Source organism: Chiroxiphia lanceolata, chromosome 6, assembly GCF_009829145.1.
Source record: "Chiroxiphia lanceolata isolate bChiLan1 chromosome 6, bChiLan1.pri, whole genome shotgun sequence".
In the NCBI taxonomy this organism is placed as follows: domain Eukaryota; kingdom Metazoa; phylum Chordata; class Aves; order Passeriformes; family Pipridae; genus Chiroxiphia; species Chiroxiphia lanceolata.
In genome coordinates this window covers 1-20,123 of record NC_045642.1, presented here as the reverse complement: position 1 = coordinate 20,123, position 20,123 = coordinate 1, and the positions used below count along the sequence as shown (strand labels likewise).

The following is a 20,123-nucleotide window of genomic DNA, read 5'->3' as shown; positions in this document are numbered from 1 at the left end:
GTGGTCCAGACCTACTGGATGTGTTTTGGGATAGGTGGCACAGGGTGATGGATCATGGATGTATCCCAGGAGGCTGGAGGGACCACATGAGGTGGATGCACAGGTGGGATTGTGTGGGAGAGATGACAATGGTTCCTCCATCCCGATGTTTGTATCCTGGAAGTGAAGGAAATCAGGGAATACGTGGAATTAGTGAGTGATCCTTGAATTAGGAGTCTCCCGATATTCTGTTTTAGTTGAGATCTTGGGGAATTGGGAAGGAAGGAGAGAAATTAGGGATTTTTGTGCCTGGGAGGAACAAATTAAGGAATGTGAGCATCCTGCTCCTGGCCAAGATCCCAATACAATTCCCTGGGGGGAGTTTGTGACCCCTCACTCGGATCAGGAAAAACCTCCTCTCCCGTGATCCTGCCCTTCTGTCCCGCCTTAATCCGCCTCTGCCACTGGGAATGTTTGGGATAAAGCAATCCATTTGACCCCAGACCTTTTATTCCTGACACTTTGCCCTCTGGCCCATGTGCTCTCCCTGGAAAACGCTTTGGCTGCTCCCAGGACATGGATTTGTCAGTGGCTGGTGTCACCCCTAATCCCAGGAACTGCTTCTCCCTTGGGGTCTCCTGCTTTTCCTTCACTTACCACCCCATTCCCATCTGAAGAGCCGGGAATACCCTGCCCTGGGAGCAGCTGCTCGGCTCAGCCAGAAGGGATGGAGATCCCGCTGGAAAGCAGCATCTTCCCTCCCATCAATCCCAGCACAAGGATTTGGGGGATGCACCAGCCACAGCCATTGGGAAAACGGGAAAGTCAGTGAATAGGAGCCTCTGGAAGGGGATTGTGGAAGACCAGGAATTTCCAGGAGGCAGAGAGGAGGAGGAGCCCTCCTGTCTCCCCTCTGTCAGCACATGTTTGGCAGCCATCAGTTTGGAAGTTTGGGAAGCATCTATAGCTTGGAAGTTGGGACAGACCCTTCCTCTCCTTGGCTTTGCCTGTTAAAAACCAGTGGGAATAGCAGTGAATTCAGGAGCCAGGAAATCAGCCAGGAGTGGGATGAGCAGAGGGTGCTCAGGCTCCAGTGAGGAACATCCAGATGGAGAGTCTGGGAGGAGGTCAAGGAATTCCTTTCGTGCCTCTGGGCTAAGGCAGAGCTCTGCTCCCACTGTCTGCTTTGTGTCTGGAGCAAAGCACAGCATTCCCAGGTCCCTGGGGCGTAAGGAGGGAACAGTTACTCATGGCCATCCCAGGATTGCTCCTGGCAGCCTGGAATCACCCTCAGGCCTCATCCACATTATCCCCTCAGGTGTTCTGGGGGGACAATGGCTTTATTCCAGAAAAAAGGAAGGAATACCAGGGCAGAATCCCTATTTTCTGCTTCCCAGAGTCTGCCACATTCCTTGCTGTCAGTCTGTCCGCCTCCCCTCCCCTTGCTCTGGGCAGAATCTGGAGGTAGAAGTCGGGAGTGATTTGTTTTTTAGGGAAAATTGCTCCTTAATTTTTAAGTCCCATATCCAAGGCTGGGCTGAGCTCCCCCTTTACCTCATCCCTAATTCTTTAATTCAAAACAATGGGATGTGGCTGTTCTGCAGGATGAGAGGCAGCTCCTTCCCCCCTTCCGAGGGCCCACCAGCCCAGGTCTGGGATTTTTGGACGGTGAGGAAAAGGCCACATATTTCCCTCATTCCCATGGAAACCAACCCATTAAGGAGATGTAGATTAAACCTTTCCAGCTGGTGTGTGTCCATGGAGCAGCCAGGACCCCTCCTCCTCCCCCCTCTCTGGATCTGGGAGCCGGAAGCTTTTCCGCAGCCACTGGAGCAGGTGGTGGTGGTGGTTTCCACAGGAATTTGGGACACAGGCACATCCTGGTAGCAGGGCTGGCACAGGAGACATCGGGAATGCCACAGGATGTGGGACACCCCCAGGTCAGCCTGAGCTGCTTCTCCTAGCATTAAAGGGATTCTCCAGGCTTTGGGAAGGCTGTGGAGCTTGGCATCTCCATATTCCTTCCCAGTGGAAGAACCGTAGGACGGTTTGGGTTGGAAGGGACCTTATGGATCATCCGATCCACGGCCCAGGTTGCTCCAAGCCCTGTCTAACCCAGCTGGGAACACTTCCAGGGATGGGATATCCACGAATTTCCCTGGGAAACCTTTGGATCCCCTCCTGGCCTCACTGCTGCTCCCTTTTCCCAGCCCGATGCTCACGTACCGCGTGGACGCCGACAAGGGATTCAACTTCTCCGTGGGTGACGACGCCTTCGTGTGCCAGAAGAAGAACCACTTCCAGGTCACGGTGTACATCGGAATGCTGGGAGACCCCAAGTACGTGAAGACCCCCGAGGGCCTGAAACCCTTGGAATGCTTCTACCTGAAGCTGCACGGAGTGAAGGTGAGCGGGAGCTGAGGGTGAGGGGGAATGGAGCCGGGAAAAGAGGGGGCTTGGAATGCAGCCTCACGTGCTGCGTGGTGGAGGAATGTGTGGAACCATGGAATCACTGAGGCTGGAAAAGCCCTTTAGGATCTTGAGTGCAACTATTCCCCCAGCACTGCCAAGGCCACCCCAAACCATGTCCCCAGGCACCACATCCATATGGATTTTAAATGGCTCCAGGAATGGGGACTCCACCACCTGAGCCTGTTCCAATGACCGCCCTTTCCATGAAGGAGTTTTCCCTGATATCCAAACCAAACATCCTCTAAGCCATTGGAATACAAGTCCTAAGATGGGCTCAGTCACTGCCTGGGTGTTTGAGGTCTGGCTCTCTCTCACCTTTGATTCCAGAGGTATATGGAAACTTTGGGAAGATCCTTCCACCCTCGACTTTCCCCCTTCCAAGGGCGATTCCCATGTTTGGACAGTGCCCACACTCTGGGTTGTACCAAGTCATGGGAAGGTGGGCAGAGAGCTGGGAAGGAGGAGGTGGGAATGGGAGGGTCTCTGTGCCCTATGTCACATTCCCAAATCCTCGTCTCCAGCTCGAGGCCTTGAACCAATCCATCAACATCGAGCAGTCGCAGTCGGATCGCAGCAAACGGCCCTTCAACCCTGTCACGTGAGTGTGTCCCTGTGGGAACCAGCATCCCGTGTTTCCAGGGAATAACAGCTCCAGAAGGTGGGGAAAGGGGCAGAGTTAGAGTCTCGCATTCCATTGGGTGGTTGCCACACTCTCCAGTTCTCCCTTGATTTCCTCTCTTCGCATTCCCAGCTCTGTGCCCAGTTCACAGCCCAGCTGTGCTGGAGCAGACCGGGAGATGGCCATTCCCAAAAAACCCTCCCCTCCAGGTGCTGGCTCCGGCCTTTCCACACCTGGTTCCTCAGAGCACCCTCAGGGCACGCGGGAACCTGTTGCAGATCCCAAGGCTGGGCCAGTGTCCAGTAGACTGTTGGGAATGATCCAGCAGAATGAGGGAATGTTGGGAACTAGAGCTCTGCAAGGTGTAGGAAAACTGGGTACCTTCCTGCTTTTTGCACGTCCTTAGGCAGAGGAGCAGGAAATACTAGGCAGCATTCCCAGATAGGCAGCATCCTCACTCACTCCTCTGTTTCCCTTCCCTCCCAGGGTCAACCTGCCCCCGGAGCAGGTCACCAAGGTCACCGTGGGGCGGCTGCACTTCAGCGAGACCACGGCCAACAACATGCGGAAAAAGGGCAAACCCAACCCAGACCAGAGGTGAGGGCTCCGGAATATCCCGAGCCTCCCGTGGATCTGCCTCCTCCTGGCCCGGGAAGTGCGTCCAGAGGGAGGAGGACATGGGGGACAAGGCCTGGGTTGGCCATCCTTGGGCACGAGAAGGGTCTCCCCTCTCTGGGAGGAGCACAGGGGGAGGGGATGTTCCGAGCCCACCACAGTGTTCCGAAGGGGATGGAGATCCAGCACTTCCCAGAATGCTTCCCTGACTTTTCTCCCTTCCCAGGTACTTCATGCTGGTGGTGGCCCTGCAGGCACACGCTCAGAACCAGAACTACACGCTGGCTGCCCACATTTCCGAGCGGATCATCGTCCGGGTAAATCCCTGTCCCCTCCCTCCGGTGCCCCACGGTCCTTGGCTGGACCGTCTCCCACCTTCCAGACACCTGGGGATGTGGCACTTGGGGCGGTGCTTTGGTGGTGAACGTGGGATGGTTGGACTTGATGATTTCAGAGGGCTTTTCCAGCCTTGATTTCCCACTTCTCCCCCCTTCTCCAAACTCCCCCTGCATTGTTTGTAGCATTCCCAGTCCACACCTGGGTTCTGGCTCCAGCCTTTCCACATCTAGTTCCTCAGGGAACCTGTTGCAGATTCCAAGGTTGGAGCAGTGTCCAGTTGGGACTGCTGGGAATTAGGGAAGAGTGCAGCTGGTACTCTGCAGCAGGGACAAGCATTCCAGGTGCAGGAAAACTGGGTGCCTTCCCACCCCTTGCATGTCCTAAGGAAGAGGGGCAAGAACAGGTACCATTCCCAGGCTTTCCCGGGGTTTTGCTGGAGCACTCGGCTCCGAGACGTGAAGGCAGGGAATAAAACCTAAACAGGGGCCTCAGGATCTGCAGACAAGAAGTCCATGATGGATTATGTAACTTCCAGGATTCCCAGCAGGGAGTTGCAGGCAGCCCAGCACAACCTGCAGGTGGGTCACAGAACCCCGCAGGATTTGGGAGGCAGGAGCATCATCCACGTCACTTGGTCACCTGCTGTCCTGGAGCAGCTCTGGGACAACAGCTCTAGGAAGCAAAGATATTCCTTTAGGGAGGGGAGAGGAGCAGGAATAGCCTTGGTTCCTGCAAAGGGAGGCTGGGCCAGCAAGTGAATGCCAAGGCTGCCAGGATGGGCTGGGATCCATTCCCAGATCCATTCCCGGTGGATCCCTGCCCTGCCACTCCGCCTTGTTCTGTGCAAAGCTCTGTGTGGCACCTCCATGACCCTCCTTGTCCTCTCCTGGCTCTGTGCTCCCGCCTATCCCATTCCCTGCTGTCCCTCCTGTGGGGCTGGCACAGCAATTCCATGTGCTGCGGGCTGGAGGGAGCACTGGGATCTCACGGGCAGCTCGTCCCAAAAACCCCCTCCCGCTTCTCAGGCGAACATCCCTCAGATCTCTGCTTCCCAGCGGTCCTTTCCCTGCTTTTTCAGCCCCCGCTTTCCCGTTTTCCCTCAGGCTTCCAACCCGGGCCAGTTTGAGAGCGACAGTGACGTGCTGTGGCAGCGGGCGCAGCTCCCGGACACCGTGTTCCACCACGGCCGCGTCGGCATCAACACCGACCGCCCCGATGAGGCCCTGGTGGTCCACGGCAACGTGAAGGTCATGGGCTCCCTGATGCACCCCTCGGATGTCCGGGTGAAGGAGGACATCCAGGAGGTGAGACCTTGGAAAACGGGGGGGGAGAGGGGGGGGGATTGGGGTGAAGGGGCACCGCAACGCTGGTTTCCATATGAAATGGAAATTTCTATTTCTATGAAAATACTGGTTTCCATAGAATCCTTATGGATAACCTGAGCTCCTGTGGGAGTCCAGCTCTAGGCCTACAGGAGTTGGACTCGGTGATCCCTGTGGGCCCCATGCAGCTCAGGATATTCCGGGATCAGGTGACTGTTGGTCAGATGGGAAGTGCCTTAGAATTCCCTCTGTCCTGGACACAACCTGTCCACCACATCCTAGGGAATATTGACTCTTCCAGTGTTAGACAGAACTGGCAAACACAGTCAGAAAACAGTTGGAAAAAAGGTGGAAAGCAGTTGGAAAATACATGGAAACAGGTGACTATGGCAGGCACCATCCTGGGCCTTGCCAGAGGGCTCTGCTCTGAATTCCTGTCAGCTGGATTTGCCTGTCCAGAAAAACTGGATACGTTCACCCCACATGTTTTTGGGAACTGCCTCCACTCTGTTTCTGCAATGAGACTCTCTCTCTTCCCGGCTTCCCTATCCCAAGAATATGTCTGGAGACCAGAGCTGGAGATTAACCCCAGTGCTGCTGCTGTTTGTGCCAGCGGCTGCTCCGAGCAAGGTTCCAGTCTCCCACAGGAATTCCCATGAGCCACAGTGGGTTTTCCTGCTTGGACTCATGGGGATTTAAGAAGCAACAGTCCCTTTAGGAGTTCCCTGTGCCTGTTTTTTTTCCCAGGTGGACACCACGGAACAGCTGAAGCGGATCTCCCAGATGCGACTGGTGCACTACAACTACAAACCAGAGTTTGCGGCCACGGTGGGGATGGACAACACCTCTGAGACAGGTATATCCCATGGGAATACGCCTCTGAGACAGGTATATCCCATGGGAATACACCTCTGAGACAGGAATACCCCATGGGAATACACCTCTGAGACAGGAATATCCCATGGGAGTACGCCTCTGAGACAGGTATATCCCATGGGAATACGCCTCTGAGACAGGTATATCCCATGGGAATACGCCTCTGAGACAGGTATATCCCATGGGAATATGCCTCTGAGACAGGTATATCCCATGGGAATACACCTCTGAGACAGGAATATCCCATGGGAATACACCTCTAAGGCAGGAATATCCCATGGGAATACACCTCTAAGGCAGGAATATCCCATGAGAATACGCCTCTGAGACAGGAATATCCCACTGGAATACACCTCTGAGACAGGAATATCCCACTGGAATACACCTCTGAGACAGGTATATCCCACTGGAATACGCCTCTGAGACAGGTATATCCCACGGGAATACACCTGAGACAGGTATATCCCACGGGAATACACCTCTGAGACAGGAATATCCCACGGGAATACACCTCTAAGGCAGGAATATCCCACGGGAATACACCTCTAAGGCAGGAATATCTCACGGGAATACACCTCTAAGGCAGGAATATCTCACGGGAATACACCTCTGAGACAGGAATATCCCACGGGAATACACCTCTGAGACAGGTATATCCCATGGGAATACGCCTCTGAGGCAGGAATGTCCCACGGGAATTCTCTGCCTTTCATAGGGGGCTGTATCCAGTTCTGCCCCGGGTGTGAGGTGGGCAGGAGGGGGGTTCTCACCTCTGGAATTAAGGAATCTGATGAAATTCCCTCTTCAGGGAATTTAGCAGGAGAGAAGGTGGCACTTCCCACAGGGCAAAGGTTTCTCCAGGTATCCACCTCTCTTTGGGAGTACAGGTAGATCCTACAGCGGGTTGATGATCCCTGTCCATGGAATTTGGGGATAATTGACCCCCCCCCCGTGGTCTCTCCACGTGTCCCCAGGTGTCATCGCTCAGGAGGTGAAGGAAATCCTCCCGGAAGCTGTGAAGGACACCGGGGACCTGGTCTTTTCCAATGGGAAGACCCTGGAGAACTTCCTGGTGGTGAACAAGGTTGGTGGCAGCCGGGAGGCCAGTGAACCCAGCTCCAGGAGCTGGATATGGAATGCGGTGCCTGGGAAATGCTCCTGGCTCCACCCAGATGAGTTTCAGGCCTGGCTGCAATTCCAGAAGTCGGGAGCAGCCCTGGGTGGACACTGGACCTAGGCAGGGAGGGAAATCTGGCGGCATCTCCCCCGGGAAGGGCTCCCTGCTGGCAGCTTCCTGCAGGGAGTCTCCCGGTCCTAATCTCCCCTTTCTGGATAAGATAAGGTGCTTATGTCAAGATCCCCCGGAGCACCCGGTCTCCTGACCTTTCCCAACCTTTTTGCTGCTCTGGGAATCACCTCCCATGCCCCACGGGGGTGGGGACAGTCTCCCACGTCACACCTGGAGGGTTGGAGAGATCCAGATGGTCCATGCTGGCTGACTCCCGCAGCCTTTCCCACGGGACGTGGCGTGGGAGAGCAGTCAGGGCGGCCAGATCCAAGCGTTCCTCATCCCGATTCCCTGGCAGGAGCGGATCTTCATGGAGAACGTGGGGGCCGTGAAGGAGCTGTGCAAGCTGACGGACAACCTGGAGACCCGCATCGACGAGCTGGAAAGGTGGAGCCACAAGCTGGCCAAGCTCAAGAGACTGGACAGCATGAAGTCCACCGTGAGCTCCGGAGCCTTCAGGTACAGCCGGAGCCAAGGAATGTCCCCTTGGATCCCAGGAAATTCCGAGTGGCAGCTGGGATCAGGAAGTGGGAGATGGGGAGGGTGTTGGGATGTTGTTGGGATGTTGTCTGACGACATCACTTGGGGTTTAAGGAGCCGAGGCTGGGGAGGTTTGACGTTCCCAAAAACACCCCGGATGGAATCGTCTCCAATTCCAACTGCCTGCCATTTCCTCATGGCAAAGAGTTTCCCGTGCTTCCAGAACCTCCATCCTGACCCTGCTTATGCAGGTTTTGGGGCAGAACTGGGGCTCTCTGGGCAAAGCCCCCAAAGGGTTTGTGACTGTCATGCCACACAGAGGTTTATTCCCTACTGGAAAATCCCATTTTTCCCTGGGAATGGCTTGGAGAGCCATCCCTGCCCAGCTCAACTCCATTGCTCCTTTTTCCTTGCAGCCAAACGGGGAGCCAGTTCAGCCGGGCGGGAAGTGTTCCCCACAAAAAGAGACCCCACAAAGTGGCCACCAAGGTGAGGGGTGGATCCCAAAGGAGCAGTGCCGGGTGGGAGGAGCTGGGAGGGCTCATCCTGGAGAAAAGGAGGATCGGGGGCCCTTTCCCCTTTGCACAATTCCCTGACAGGAGGGTGGAGCCGGGTGGGATCGGGCTCCGCTCCCAGGTGACAGGATGAGAGGAAACGGCCACCAGGGGGGATTTAAGTCAGATATCCTGGGAAATTCCTTCATGGAAAGGGTTGTCCAGCTCTGGCACAGACTCCAATGGTAGAGTCCCCATCCCTGGAGGGATTTAAAATCCGTGTGGATGTGGTACTTGGGGACATGGTTTAGTGGTGCCTATGGAGTGGTTGGACTCTGGGATCCCAGAGGGCTTTTCCAGCCTTAATGATTCCATGATATTCCTTTTGTCTGTACCTAATGGGGGTGTTAAATGGCTTCCAGACTGGGGGGAGTTCAGGATTTCCAGGGAGCAGGAAGAGAGCTCGGGATGGGCTTGGGGAGGTCCGTGGGAGGAATGTGAGCTGATCTTGGGGTTCCTGAGCTGATCCAGGTGTTTTTTCCTTGCAGTCTCCGTCGGTTGTCCCGGAACAGGCCTGTATCAGCCAACGCTTCCTGCAGGGCACCATCATTGCCCTGGTCATCATCATGGCATTCAGGTGATTCCCAGCACCTGGGATGATCCTTCCCTCTGGCTGATCCATCTGGGCCATGCCATCCGTGGGGGGTGCAGTGAGGGGCTTTTTCCACGTAATTCTGGAATGCTTTGGGTTGGAAGAGACTTCGAGGCTCAACCAGTTCCAACCCCGACAGCTTCCAGTATCCCAGGTCGCTCCAACCTGGCCTTGGACACTCCCAGGGATGGAGCAGCCGTCTTTCGTGGGCTGGAATCCCTTGGGAGCAGATTGATACCGTGACAGATCCCTGCTCCATGTCCCTGCTCAGCTTTCCCCTCTCTCTTTTCCAGCGTTGTGTCCATGTCCACTCTCTACGTGCTGAGCCTGCGCAGTGAGGAGGATCTCGTGGATATCGACGGGTGGGTGTTTTTGGGAACTGCTGGGAAGGGATGAGGGGGCCTGGGAGAGGCTGAAGCACAAAACCCAGCTGCCCTGGCGTTGTGGAGCACAATTCCAGAGGGGCAAATCCAACCCTGCACATCCACACATCCCAGCCTGGTGTCGGTTGAGTTACCTGGAGCAAGAAGTGAGGAATATCTGGAGGAAATGAGGAATATCTGGAGGAAATGAGGAATATCTGGAGGAAATGAGGAATATCTGGAGGAAATGAGGAATATCTGGAGGGAACGAGGAATATCTGGAGGGAACGAGGAATATCTGGAGGGAACGAGGAATATCTGGAGGGAACGAGGAATATCTGGAGGGAACGAGGAATATCTGGAGGAAATGAGGAATATCTGGAGGAAATGAGGAATATCTGGAGGGAATGAGGAATATCTGGAGGGAATGAGGAATATCTGGAGGGAATGAGGAATATCTGGAGGGAATGAGGAATATCTGGAGGGAATGAGGAATATCTGGAGGGAATGAGGAATATCTGGAGGGAATGAGGAATATCTGGAGGGAATGAGGAATATCTGGAGGGAATGAGGAATATCTGGAGGGAATGAGGAATATCTGGAGGGAATGAGGAATATCTGGAGGGAATGAGGAATATCTGGAGGGAATGAGGAATATCTGGAGCGAGAAGTGAGGAATAGAGAAGGAAAAGGGAAGGCCCCATTTGGCTGCTCACAAATCCACTCGTGGCCAGGCTTGGATGTTCCTTGGATGCCTCCGACCTCATCCCACTGGTTCAGTGGGACCGGACCAGCTTTGGGAGCTCCTGTGACCTGATAATGAGTCTCTTTTTCTCTCCCTGTTTTCCCTGTCCCGTTTTTCTCCCTCCTCTCCTGCTTCCATCTCCTCATCCAACCCGTTTTCCTTCCCTTTTGTCTTTAATTTTCCCCATTTTTGTCTTTTCCTTCCCGTTATCTTCCACATCCTCTTTCATTCCCTGTCCTCCCGGGCATCTTCCCGCTTTCCCTCTTCTCCCTGTGTCCCCCACTGTCCTGCAGCTCCTTTGCTGTGCCCACTGCCTGTCTCCTGGCCCTCTTCCGGCACGGCGGTCCCGGAATTCCGGTCGCTCTGTGTCCACGGTATGTGACTGTTTCATTATCCCGTTACTCCTTCTCTTAATTCCTCTTTTTTTTTTCCTGCCATCTGCATCCCAGGAGACCAAAAAAACAAAGCAAAACTGAAAGCGGAGAAATGGATGTGAGACTCCAATGGGATTCCAGGAGGAAGGACTGTGGACCCTGTTAGGCAGGGGAAATTGGGATTAGGAGATGGAAAAATCAGTCAATAAAAGGTTAAATAAGGAAATTACATCCTGCAAGTAAAGCAGGATAAAGCCACACATGGAAAAGGTGAATGAGGCAGTGGAAGGACACGAGGGGCAAGGGTTGGATTTTGATGGGATGAAGGTGAAGCTCCACATTCCGTCCAGGAGACCGGCACTGAGTCTCCTTTCACCTGGAAAAGAAGTCCCTATAATAAAATAAGTCTTGCAGGGGACAAAGTGGGTTTTTGATTTCTCCCAGGGTGGGAAGCTCCGTTAATCCCTGGGAAACCCGGAGCGGTGCTCAGGGACAGGTAAGACATGGACACAGGTGCCCAAAAGCACTGCAGACCTGGGAGAAAGATTCCCCCCCTTTCCCATCTCCCTTATCCTCAGGAGATGCCTGTGGTGTCCTCAGCTCAGCTCCGGGATAGCTGCAGTGAAACACCTGGAATTCCATGGGATTAACTTGTGTGTGTTTGTGAGGAACAAGGGGAGGAACAGACAGTCTCGGAGAGATGAGGGGCACATTCCTTTGGGAATGTGAGTGCTTGGAGCCTGTTGAGTCCCAAGAACCCAAACCCAGCCAGGGTATCACTACTGAGAGTGAAATCCACCCTGTTCCAGGATGATCCAGGAGTGCTGGATGTCCTCTGAAGCAGCTGGGAATTGTCCTATTGTCCTTGCCAGACATGGGACTGCCACACGATTCCCTATGGATTTCTGAGCTCTCCTTGCTGTCTTCATGGCTTGTGTGCCTCTCTCCTGCCTTCCCTTTCCCAGATCATTCCACTCTGTCCTCCTCCATGTCTCCTGTTCCTCCGTGTCCCTCTTTCCATTATCTCACTGCAGCCTCTTCTCTCCGCACCTACGAGCGGCACCACAGTCCCAATCCAGGTTTTCACCACGTTTTCCTGCATTCCAGGTCAAGCCAGAACATCGATAAGACCCAGACGGTGCGATCCACGGCCACATCCAACGGAGCCGGCAGCAGGAGCCCCCCGGAGCACGGTGGGGGCTGGGTTGGGATTCGGGATGGTGGCTTGGGATTCGGGATGGTGGCTTGGGATTCGGGATGACCAGGGTGGTGCTTCCCCCATCCCACCGTGCTGGGATGGCTCTGCTTTCATGGAATGGGTGGTGGGGCACTGGGTGCTGCTCCTGTTGGATCCCTTGAGTTATTCCGATGTCCCTGCAGTCCCGGAGGACACAGCTGGAGTATCCCTGGGCTCTCCTGCTCCCAGTGTGCTGGCCTGTTTCAGCCCTCCGTGTTTCTCCGTGTGCTGCTCCGCTGTTCCCACCGGCGTCTCCTCCGTGGTCCCCTCGGAGACCAGCCCCACTCACGGCACCAACAGGACAGGTGAGGGCCATCCCAGATTCCCAGAGGTTCTGGGACATCTCCAAGGTTTGTGTGACATCCTTGTCTCTCACCTCCTGCTCCTTGTGGGAAGATCTCCTCAGTCTCCTCCAGGACGACAATTCCAGCTCCCTTTCCCCACACCTTCCCTCTAGATCCTTCCTCATCCTTGTCCTCCTCCTTTGGAAGCTCTCTAATGGCTTTATATCCTCCTATTTATATCCTTTATATCTTCTATACATCCTTTATACAATATATGTATATCCTTTATACCATACATATATCCTTTATATCCTTATATTTATCCTTTATATCCTTCTCTGCCCATATGCACAGTTCAGACATCCCTGATCCTGCTGCCAGGGGTAAGTTGGGGCTGGAAAGGATTTGGAGCTTCCCACTTTTCCAGCACAAAGTCACGGGAAGCACTTCCAGGCTCAGCTCACCTGAGCAGCCCTACCTTGAGGTGTGACCTCATTCCCTCTTCATTCCATCCCTGGCACCATTGGGCACAGAGGGAATGGAATCACAGAATCCTGGAATGGTTTGGATGGAAGGGACCTTAAAGCTCATCCCATTCCATGGACAGGGACACCTTCACTAGACCAGGTTGCTCCAAGGCCCATCCAACCTGGATTTGAACACTTCCAGGGGTGGGGCAGCCACAGCTTCCCCGGGGCAGCCTGGATAATTCAGGAGGTGACATGGGGACAGGGTGATCCCGGTGCTCCCACCCGCTCCCAGCCCCTCAGCACAACCTCCTCTCCCATTTTTCCACAGACCAAAGCCAGACCTCCCTCCTTCCAGCGACAAACATCAAAGCCAAATCCAGGGGCATCGCCGGGAAATCCTCCTCCTACTCCAAGTGGCCAAAGACTCCTGACAGGTCTCAGAGCTTCGGCAGCCCCAATGCCAGCCCCTCCTCCCCCTTCTCCCACATCCAGGGCAAATCCAAGTACATCTCCAACCTCTCGCTCTCCCGCAGCAGCTCCCGGCAGCGGCGCAGCCTCCGGCAGCCGGTGAGCGAGCGGCTCCGCACGGAGCATCCCGGCACGGACGGTACGTGGCTCCCACCTCCTGTCCCTCCCAGCCTTCCTCCCTCAGGGGTTTCCAGCTGTTCCTAAACGCTCCGTTCTCCCGCCGACAGGGCCAAGCCCAGTGCTGGAATCCATCCGGATCCTGGAGATCAACCTGGCCATCCATTCCCAGTACTGCGCCGCTTCCGACGCCTGCAGGTGAGCGGGAAGGGCTGGCTGGTGGCACCTTGGTGGCAGCAGCACCGTGGGAAGAAAGAAATGGATGAATCTTGGAGTTTTTCCAAGATTCCCTTGGTTGTTTTCTGCTATCACCTCATGGCAGCTCACACCATTCCATGGGAATTGGAACTGGTGCCGCCAGTGCTGCCCTCAGGGAAAGTGTTTGGCAATGGGCTCATCCTTGGGAAGATCTCCCATGTGAATCCTCAGCCCAACAGGGATTTTGGGTCTTATCCCAGAGCCTGGTGACATCTCATCCTCCCTCTGTGTTCCCAGGGCTGGAAACTTCAGCTTCCGCATCCCTGTGAACCAGCGGACGGCCGTGGACACCAACCTGACCCTGGAGATGAAGTGAGTGGCCAGGGATCCAAAGGAACATCCTTTGGGTGTTCCAGTGCCCCCAGAGGGGCCGGACACTGATGTGGCCATGGTGTCTTCACGGGGAAGGGGCTGTGGATGTTCCCCCTTCCAGGCTCTCATTGTGTCCTCTCTTCCCAGCTCCTCCTCCGCTGTGTCCATCTCCCTTTGTGGCCTTGTCTCCAGTGATCCCTGCCAGGATGCCGTGAGCAGGAACAGCTCCATGGATACCATGGATGCACAGGTAAGGAGAAGGGAACAGCTCACAGTCAGCCCAGCACACCACCCACGGGCAGCACAGGAGTTTCTGGAGGGCATTCGTGCTCAAACATGGAATCATTTTGGTTGGAAAAGCCCTTTGAGATGATGGAGTCCAACCATTCCCTCAGCACGGCCAAGGCCACCCCAGATCATGTCCCCAGGTGCCACATCCACACGAATTTTATCCTCCAGAGGTGGGGACTCCACCACTGGAGCCTGTTCCAATGCTTGACAACCTGTTCCATTACGGGAATTTTCCCACATATCCATCCAGAACCTCCCCTGGCACAAGTTGAGGCTGTTTCCTCTTGTCCTGTCCCTTGTTCCCTGGCAGCAGAGCACAGCCCCACCTGGCTCCACCCTCCTGTCAAGGAGTTGTAGGGAATGAGAAGATGCCCCTGATCCTCCTTTTCTCCAGGATGAGCCCACCCCCAGCTCCCTCAGCCGCTCCTCATCCCGCTTGTTCTCCGGGAAACCTCCGTGGGGTCACTGCAGAGCCCAAGGCCGTGTGTTCCGTCCCCAGAGCATCCCTCTGCTCATCCCTGATCTCATCCCAGCTATTCCCCTTCCTTCCCCAGGACACCACGCACCGCTGGCCTCTGGTGATGATGTCTTTCCAGGAGTTTTCCTACCACTTCCGAGTGGCTCAGCCGGTGAGTTCCACCAGCTACTCCTCCTTCCTCTTGCCTTGTGGAAGAAGAGACATGGGATCGTGGCAGGTTTAGCAGCCACGTGGCACCACCGCTGTTGGTAGGGGGGGGATGATTTTTGCAGCCCATAATCCAGGCAGAATTCCCTCCTTGGCATCCTGCCCCCATCTGTAAGCTCGTTTTCCCTTTCCCAGGGCCAGGCCGACTGCGGCGCTTCCCCGGAGCAGCTGGGCCAGCTCTTCACTGACTATTACTTCCAGTTTTACTGGCTCTGCGAGTGATTCCCGGGAGCACCAGTGCCCTCTGCTTGGAGACAGGAGGGGGACTGGTGCCACTGGGGAGCCTCCCGAATTCCCCAGCCCCCCTCATCCCCGTGTCCTGCGGCAGCTCCGGAGCTGGAATGCTGGTGGCTGGTGATGCTGAGCACACCCAGGACCTAAACCCCACCACCAGCCCCGGGGTGGCTCCAGGGGTGACCTCACGCCTGTTCCCAGCATCCCACGTCCCTCTCCCTTCCCTCCTGGAGACCCCTGTGTCCTCCATGGCTTCTCCCTCCCCTTCCAACGCTGGATTGGGAAGCATCACACCGGACTGAAGGCCACATCCCAAAGGGATGCTCCTTCCTCGGATCTCCTGGTGCTCCCGGGTGTCCCACGTCAGTTCTTCACAACACTGGAATTGCTTCAACACTGGAGCCCTTTCCGAGGGGTTTGGCCTTTGGAAAGGAGGGCTGTGCCTGGACATACTGGAAGTCGTACACTGGAGTTGCTGTTCCTTCTAGTTGGCCCAGGGCCACTTCCCACAGACCCCCTGGAGCCCCCCGGACTTGCCAATGGACACGTTCCCCTGGGAACAACCCGAGAAGGAGCAGCTTCCACATCATTCCCCCTCCTCTCTGCTCTTAAATCCCACCAGATCCAGGTCTGGATGGACAAAACTCCCACTAAAGCCGCTGCCGAGGCCACACCACACGCGGGGACACTTGGCATCAACCCGGGGGTGACAGATGACCGGGATTCTCCCACACTGAGTGTTGTGGGATCTGGTTTTATCCATCTGGGAGCAGCATATGGAGCTGCCTGGTCGGCTCTCAAGCCGACACCAACCCCTGCCCAGATGTGCAGGACAGAGACTGCTGGAAAATCCTGGAGCGCCCTGCAGAGCAAGGCCGAGTCCCTGGGAATGTGAGGATCTGTGTCAGGGCGGGATCTCTGCCTCGGGAGAGGGCGGTGGTCTCCCAAAAAGTGGGAATGGCAGCGGCTCCGAGCTGTCCCTGCCCTCCCAGAGCACTTGTGTTGCGGTATTTTGGGATATGTTACTGTTACAAGTCCTTAACTTGCTAAACTACTGAGTTCTTCGGGGTTTTAAGCCGTAAAAAAAAAAATGGGAATTTCATCCTGCCCCACTGAGCCACGTGGGAAAGCCAAGTGGCTCCGTGTGTATCCCCCTCCCCATCCCGCTCCGGCTCCTCCTGCAAAAAAGGAGTTACCTGTGTTCCTGGAGGCTCAGCCACTTCCAGGTTATTCTGAGATGGATTTCCCTAAGGAAAACGGTGAGGGGGAAATGCCACACGCTGATCCTGCGGACGCTTGGGAGCTGCTCCGGAAAAACAGGATGGTTTTTATCCAGGTAAAGTGATGGTTCCTGTGGATGTCTGGTTTTGTCTCTTGTCATCCACCTCCTGAGCTTATCCCAGCAAAGCAGCCCTAAAATTCCTTGTTGGAGTTGGTGGTTTCCAGGTCAGGGGTTTAGGCCTGGAAGCAGCAAACACCGACTCACAGAGTTATTAAAATCCACTGAATCCTGGGAAGCAGGACATAGTGGGTGAGCAGGGAATTCCGAGCAGCCAAGCAGTCGGAAAACCCAGTTTTGGGAAGCTCAGTGGGACAACAAGACACCCTAAGGCTTGGGAATACCTGAGCACAAGGAGGTCGGCTCCGTGCTCAGCAGGATTCTCTGTTTCCCCCTCAAATCCTGAAGGAAGCACCTGGATGTAGCTCAGTGCTCTTCCCTCCGCCTGCCCCGAGGGGTTTGTCCCGGCTTTAAGCTGGAAAGTGAATTCCCTGGCAGGTTTCTTGTCCCCTTGGCAATCAACGGCCCAGGCTGGCACGTCCTTCCTCAGGTGAGTGATGCCGGGCTGGGAGAAATGTCCCTTGGAAGAGGAAACAGGGAATGTTGGGAGGGCCAGAGCCTGCAATCACCCCCTCAGATCCCCTCCACCTCATCCAAGACTTCCCAGCACATCCCACCCCGCTCCTGAGGGAAGGAATCAATCAGTGGTGGCCCAGGAGGAGTTGGGATCTCTCAGGTGTCCCCACGATGCTCATCCATGGGATTTAGTGGGATTCCCAGCAAACCAAGTGCCTGAGGGCTTGGAAACATCTCTGGTGCCTTTTTCCTTGTGGAACAAGCCCGGGGAACAGTGTTTTCCCATGGATTTGTCAAATGCTGCCTCAGAAACTGTGGCTTAACCGGGATGAGGCACCTCCTGGAGTGCCAAGGCCAGCCCTGCCCACACGGAGCCGGGAGCAATCCCCGGGATGGAGAAAGGACAGGGATTCAGGGTGGAGCTTTTAGTGTCAACAGGATCTTGTGTCTGAAGTGGCACAGGTTTCCCAGAGGAGCTGTGGATGCCCCAGCCCTGGAAGTGTTCACATCCAGGTTGGAGCAACCTGGGCTAGTGGAAGGTGTCCCTGCCCATGGGACTGGTCGGGCTTTAAGGTCCCTTCCCACCCAAACCGTTCCAGGGTTCCATGTCAAAAATCATCAGCTGCTGCCCAGTGAGGCAGAAATGGGGTTTATAATTATAAAATTAAAATCAAGGAGTCGTGGAATTGCTTCTAGGCCCGTGGAAACAGCTGTTTGTATGGATTTCTCCCCAAATCCCACACCTGCCCCTTCCCTGTCCCCAGTCAGTCCCAAGAGAGTTCACAATCAGGCCTTTCCCCACGTGGGACAGAGGGAATTCTGAGCTGGGAGAAATCCCTCTTTATCCAGAGACATTCCTGGCAGGAAGGAAGACAAAAGGGTGGAAACTTGGGCTGTTTGGGAATTTGTTTCAAAAGCAAATTCCCAACTCTTCTGTCCTGCTGTTGGAGCTTAAAGCCTGTAAATAGAGACTATGGCACCACTGGAAGACTTAAGGAAAAAACCACCAAGTAAAGCACTAATTTGTTGGTTTAAATGTTGCTGCCACAGCTTTAATCACTGTATTTTGCCAGCCAGTTTGTAGAGTTGCATTTGTAGCAGGTTATTCTTGATTCCTGGTTTTTATTTGTGGGAAACAAACGTGGTTTCCCTCTTTTCTTCCTGATTTATATTTATATTTTGCTGAATTTGGAGGGGCTGAGTCTCTGGATTCCCCCCCCTTTTTTTTTGTTTGTTTTGTTTTGTTTGGCTTATTTAGACTTTGTTTTCTGCTGGAGGTAAATGTGCCCATATGAATAAAATATATAAATACTGCTTTGTATCCAAGGATGGCTCCTGGTGCTTTCCTGCCTTCCCAGGGAATAATAGTGGGATGGAGGAAATTCCCTGTCTTTAATCAGTGGGAGTTTCTGGATGTGCCCAAACAGGGTCCAGTCAGGGTTGTTGGCGATAAAAAGGAGAAAGGAAGGAGCAAAAAAAAATTAGGAAGGGAAAAGAAACTAGAAAGAAGGAGAAAAACGAAGAAGGGAAAAAAAAAGGGGGAAAATGGAAAATGAAAAAGGAAGGTTAAAGGGAAAAGAAGAAGGGAAAGGGGAAAAAGGAAGAAGGAAAAAATGAAGAAGAAAAAAGGAAAAAAGGAGAAAGGAAAAAGGAAAGGAAGGGGAGAAAAAAGGGAAGGGGAAGAAAAAAAAGCAAAGGAAAAAAAAAAAGGAAGGAAATCTGCCTCTGACCTGTTATTTCTCACATGTCAGAGGGCAGGGCCAGATCCAGAAGGATCCAAGAGTCCACAAAAGGAAATCTTCCTTTCCAAATAGGAAACTGGGGCTTGAACTTGTGTTTTGGAACTGGAATTGTTTGAAAGCTGGGCTAAAATTCCAATCTGCCCTTAAAAACCCATAAATCTGTTTATAGACCAGGCAGTTAATTCAGGAATTAATAAATTAATTCATCCACCTCTTTGCTCTCACTGCTGAGCCATAAAACTCCTGGTTCAGGATGAGAGCATGCACAGCATTCCCAAAAAAGGGTGAGGGGATGCCAGGGATTAAAAACAGCTTTAGGCTTTATTTTCCATAGGCTGGCTGTACCAGGACACAAGGTGGCACTGGAACTCTTCTGGCCACACACAGCGTGGAAATCTGGGATAACCCCGGGCATATCCCAAAGCACCTGGACCTTGTGCCAACATGGAGAAAAGGAGGATCAAGGGGGGACCTTCTGGCTTTCCACAAATCCCTGACAGGAGGCTGGAGCCAGGTGGGATCAGCCTCTTCTCCCGGGGAACAAGTGACAGGATGAGAGGAAACAGCCTCAAGTTGCACCAGGTGAGCTTTAAGTTGGATATTAGGGAGAAATTCCTACATGGAAGGGGCTGTCAACCATGGGAACGGGCTCCAGTGGTGGAGTGAGCAGCCCTGGAAGGATTTAAAATCCCTGTGGATTGTGGCACTTGGGGCCATGGGCAGTGGTGGCAGTGCTGGGGGAATGGTTGGATTCTCTGATCCTAAAGGGCTGTTCCAACCCAAACGATCCCGTTATTCCATCCAAGCGGTTTGGAAAATCCAGGTAAACAGAAACACCTAAAAGACAAATCAGGAGTCCCGAGGCAGGTGTGTCACAGAGCCAGTTTTATTCAGGTGTCACACACCACACCTGACACAGGAGGGCCTGTTGGTTTTTTTGCTGAAATACAAAAGAAATATAAAAAGAGCTTCCCCGAATCCCACGTCCAGGGGGTTCACACGTAGATCCCGACCCAGAGCAGCAGGAACAGGACTCCGAAGCCCATGAAGAGCGAGGCCACCAACGAGATCAGCAGCTCCTTGTAGATGTCCCGGGTGTATTTGGTGGATGTCACCTCGTAGCTGCAGGACCGAGGTTAAGGCGATAATCTTAAACAAGGGGAGGGGAGCCCGGGATTGGTGGGATAATCCGGGATCAGGAGACAGAGAAGGGTGAAGGGACACCCCCGCCCGCCCCCCCGCGCCCGGCCCCGGGGGGATACACGAAGAACCAGGCGGTGAAGAACATGCCGATGGCCAGGAGCACCACAGTGAGGTGCGGGAACACGGCCGGGTTCACCGGGCTGGTGTATCTGCTCATCGCCTCCAGCTCCTGCGGGGGACACAGCGGCGGTTCAGCGGGGCCGGGATCGGCACCGACCCCGGCCCCCCGTGGCACCCCCCTGCGCCCTCACCATGTCGCCGGGTTCCCGCTGCGACACGTCGGCTCCGCCACTGCCGCCTCCGCCGCACGTCCGCCCCCCGCGCCGCCGGAAGTGGGAGTGAGGGCGGGA

The 20,123-nt window shown here is 54.6% G+C and overlaps 2 protein-coding genes across 7 annotated transcripts in view; one reads left to right on the top strand and one right to left on the bottom strand.

Annotated features, from left to right (window-relative positions):
• Positions 1 to 18,154, top strand: part of MYRF (myelin regulatory factor) — a 46,675-nt gene extending 28,521 nt beyond the window's left edge. For 3 of the 6 annotated variants that reach the window (XM_032691545.1, XM_032691546.1, XM_032691547.1), the window contains exons 8-27: positions 2,190 to 2,385; positions 2,973 to 3,049; positions 3,557 to 3,667; positions 3,912 to 4,002; positions 5,128 to 5,328; positions 6,094 to 6,202; positions 7,197 to 7,306; positions 7,809 to 7,969; positions 8,407 to 8,479; positions 9,033 to 9,121; positions 9,430 to 9,498; positions 10,537 to 10,617; positions 11,725 to 11,810; positions 11,998 to 12,159; positions 12,937 to 13,215; positions 13,304 to 13,391; positions 13,689 to 13,763; positions 13,911 to 14,013; positions 14,609 to 14,683; positions 14,875 to 18,154. In XM_032691545.1, coding sequence (XP_032547436.1) covers positions 2,190 to 2,385; positions 2,973 to 3,049; positions 3,557 to 3,667; positions 3,912 to 4,002; positions 5,128 to 5,328; positions 6,094 to 6,202; positions 7,197 to 7,306; positions 7,809 to 7,969; positions 8,407 to 8,479; positions 9,033 to 9,121; positions 9,430 to 9,498; positions 10,537 to 10,617; positions 11,725 to 11,810; positions 11,998 to 12,159; positions 12,937 to 13,215; positions 13,304 to 13,391; positions 13,689 to 13,763; positions 13,911 to 14,013; positions 14,609 to 14,683; positions 14,875 to 14,961 — 2,323 coding nt within the window. In that variant the 3' untranslated portion in view covers positions 14,962 to 18,154. The remainder of the gene's footprint in view (positions 1 to 2,189; positions 2,386 to 2,972; positions 3,050 to 3,556; positions 3,668 to 3,911; positions 4,003 to 5,127; positions 5,329 to 6,093; positions 6,203 to 7,196; positions 7,307 to 7,808; positions 7,970 to 8,406; positions 8,480 to 9,032; positions 9,122 to 9,429; positions 9,499 to 10,536; positions 10,618 to 11,724; positions 11,811 to 11,997; positions 12,160 to 12,936; positions 13,216 to 13,303; positions 13,392 to 13,688; positions 13,764 to 13,910; positions 14,014 to 14,608; positions 14,684 to 14,874) is intronic. The other 3 variants (XM_032691551.1, XM_032691550.1, XM_032691548.1) reach the window with 3 other exon arrangements.
• A 1,286-nt stretch (positions 18,155 to 19,440) lies between these two features.
• On the bottom strand, positions 19,441 to 20,108 carry TMEM258 (transmembrane protein 258). The gene is made up of 3 exons (XM_032691214.1): positions 20,025 to 20,108; positions 19,833 to 19,942; positions 19,441 to 19,692 (listed from the first exon to the last, which is right to left on the bottom strand). Exons 1-3 carry the CDS (start codon positions 20,025 to 20,027, stop codon positions 19,566 to 19,568), a joined length of 240 nt encoding a protein of 79 aa, XP_032547105.1. The 5' UTR covers positions 20,028 to 20,108; the 3' UTR covers positions 19,441 to 19,565.
• Positions 20,109 to 20,123: the final 15 nt, after the last annotated feature.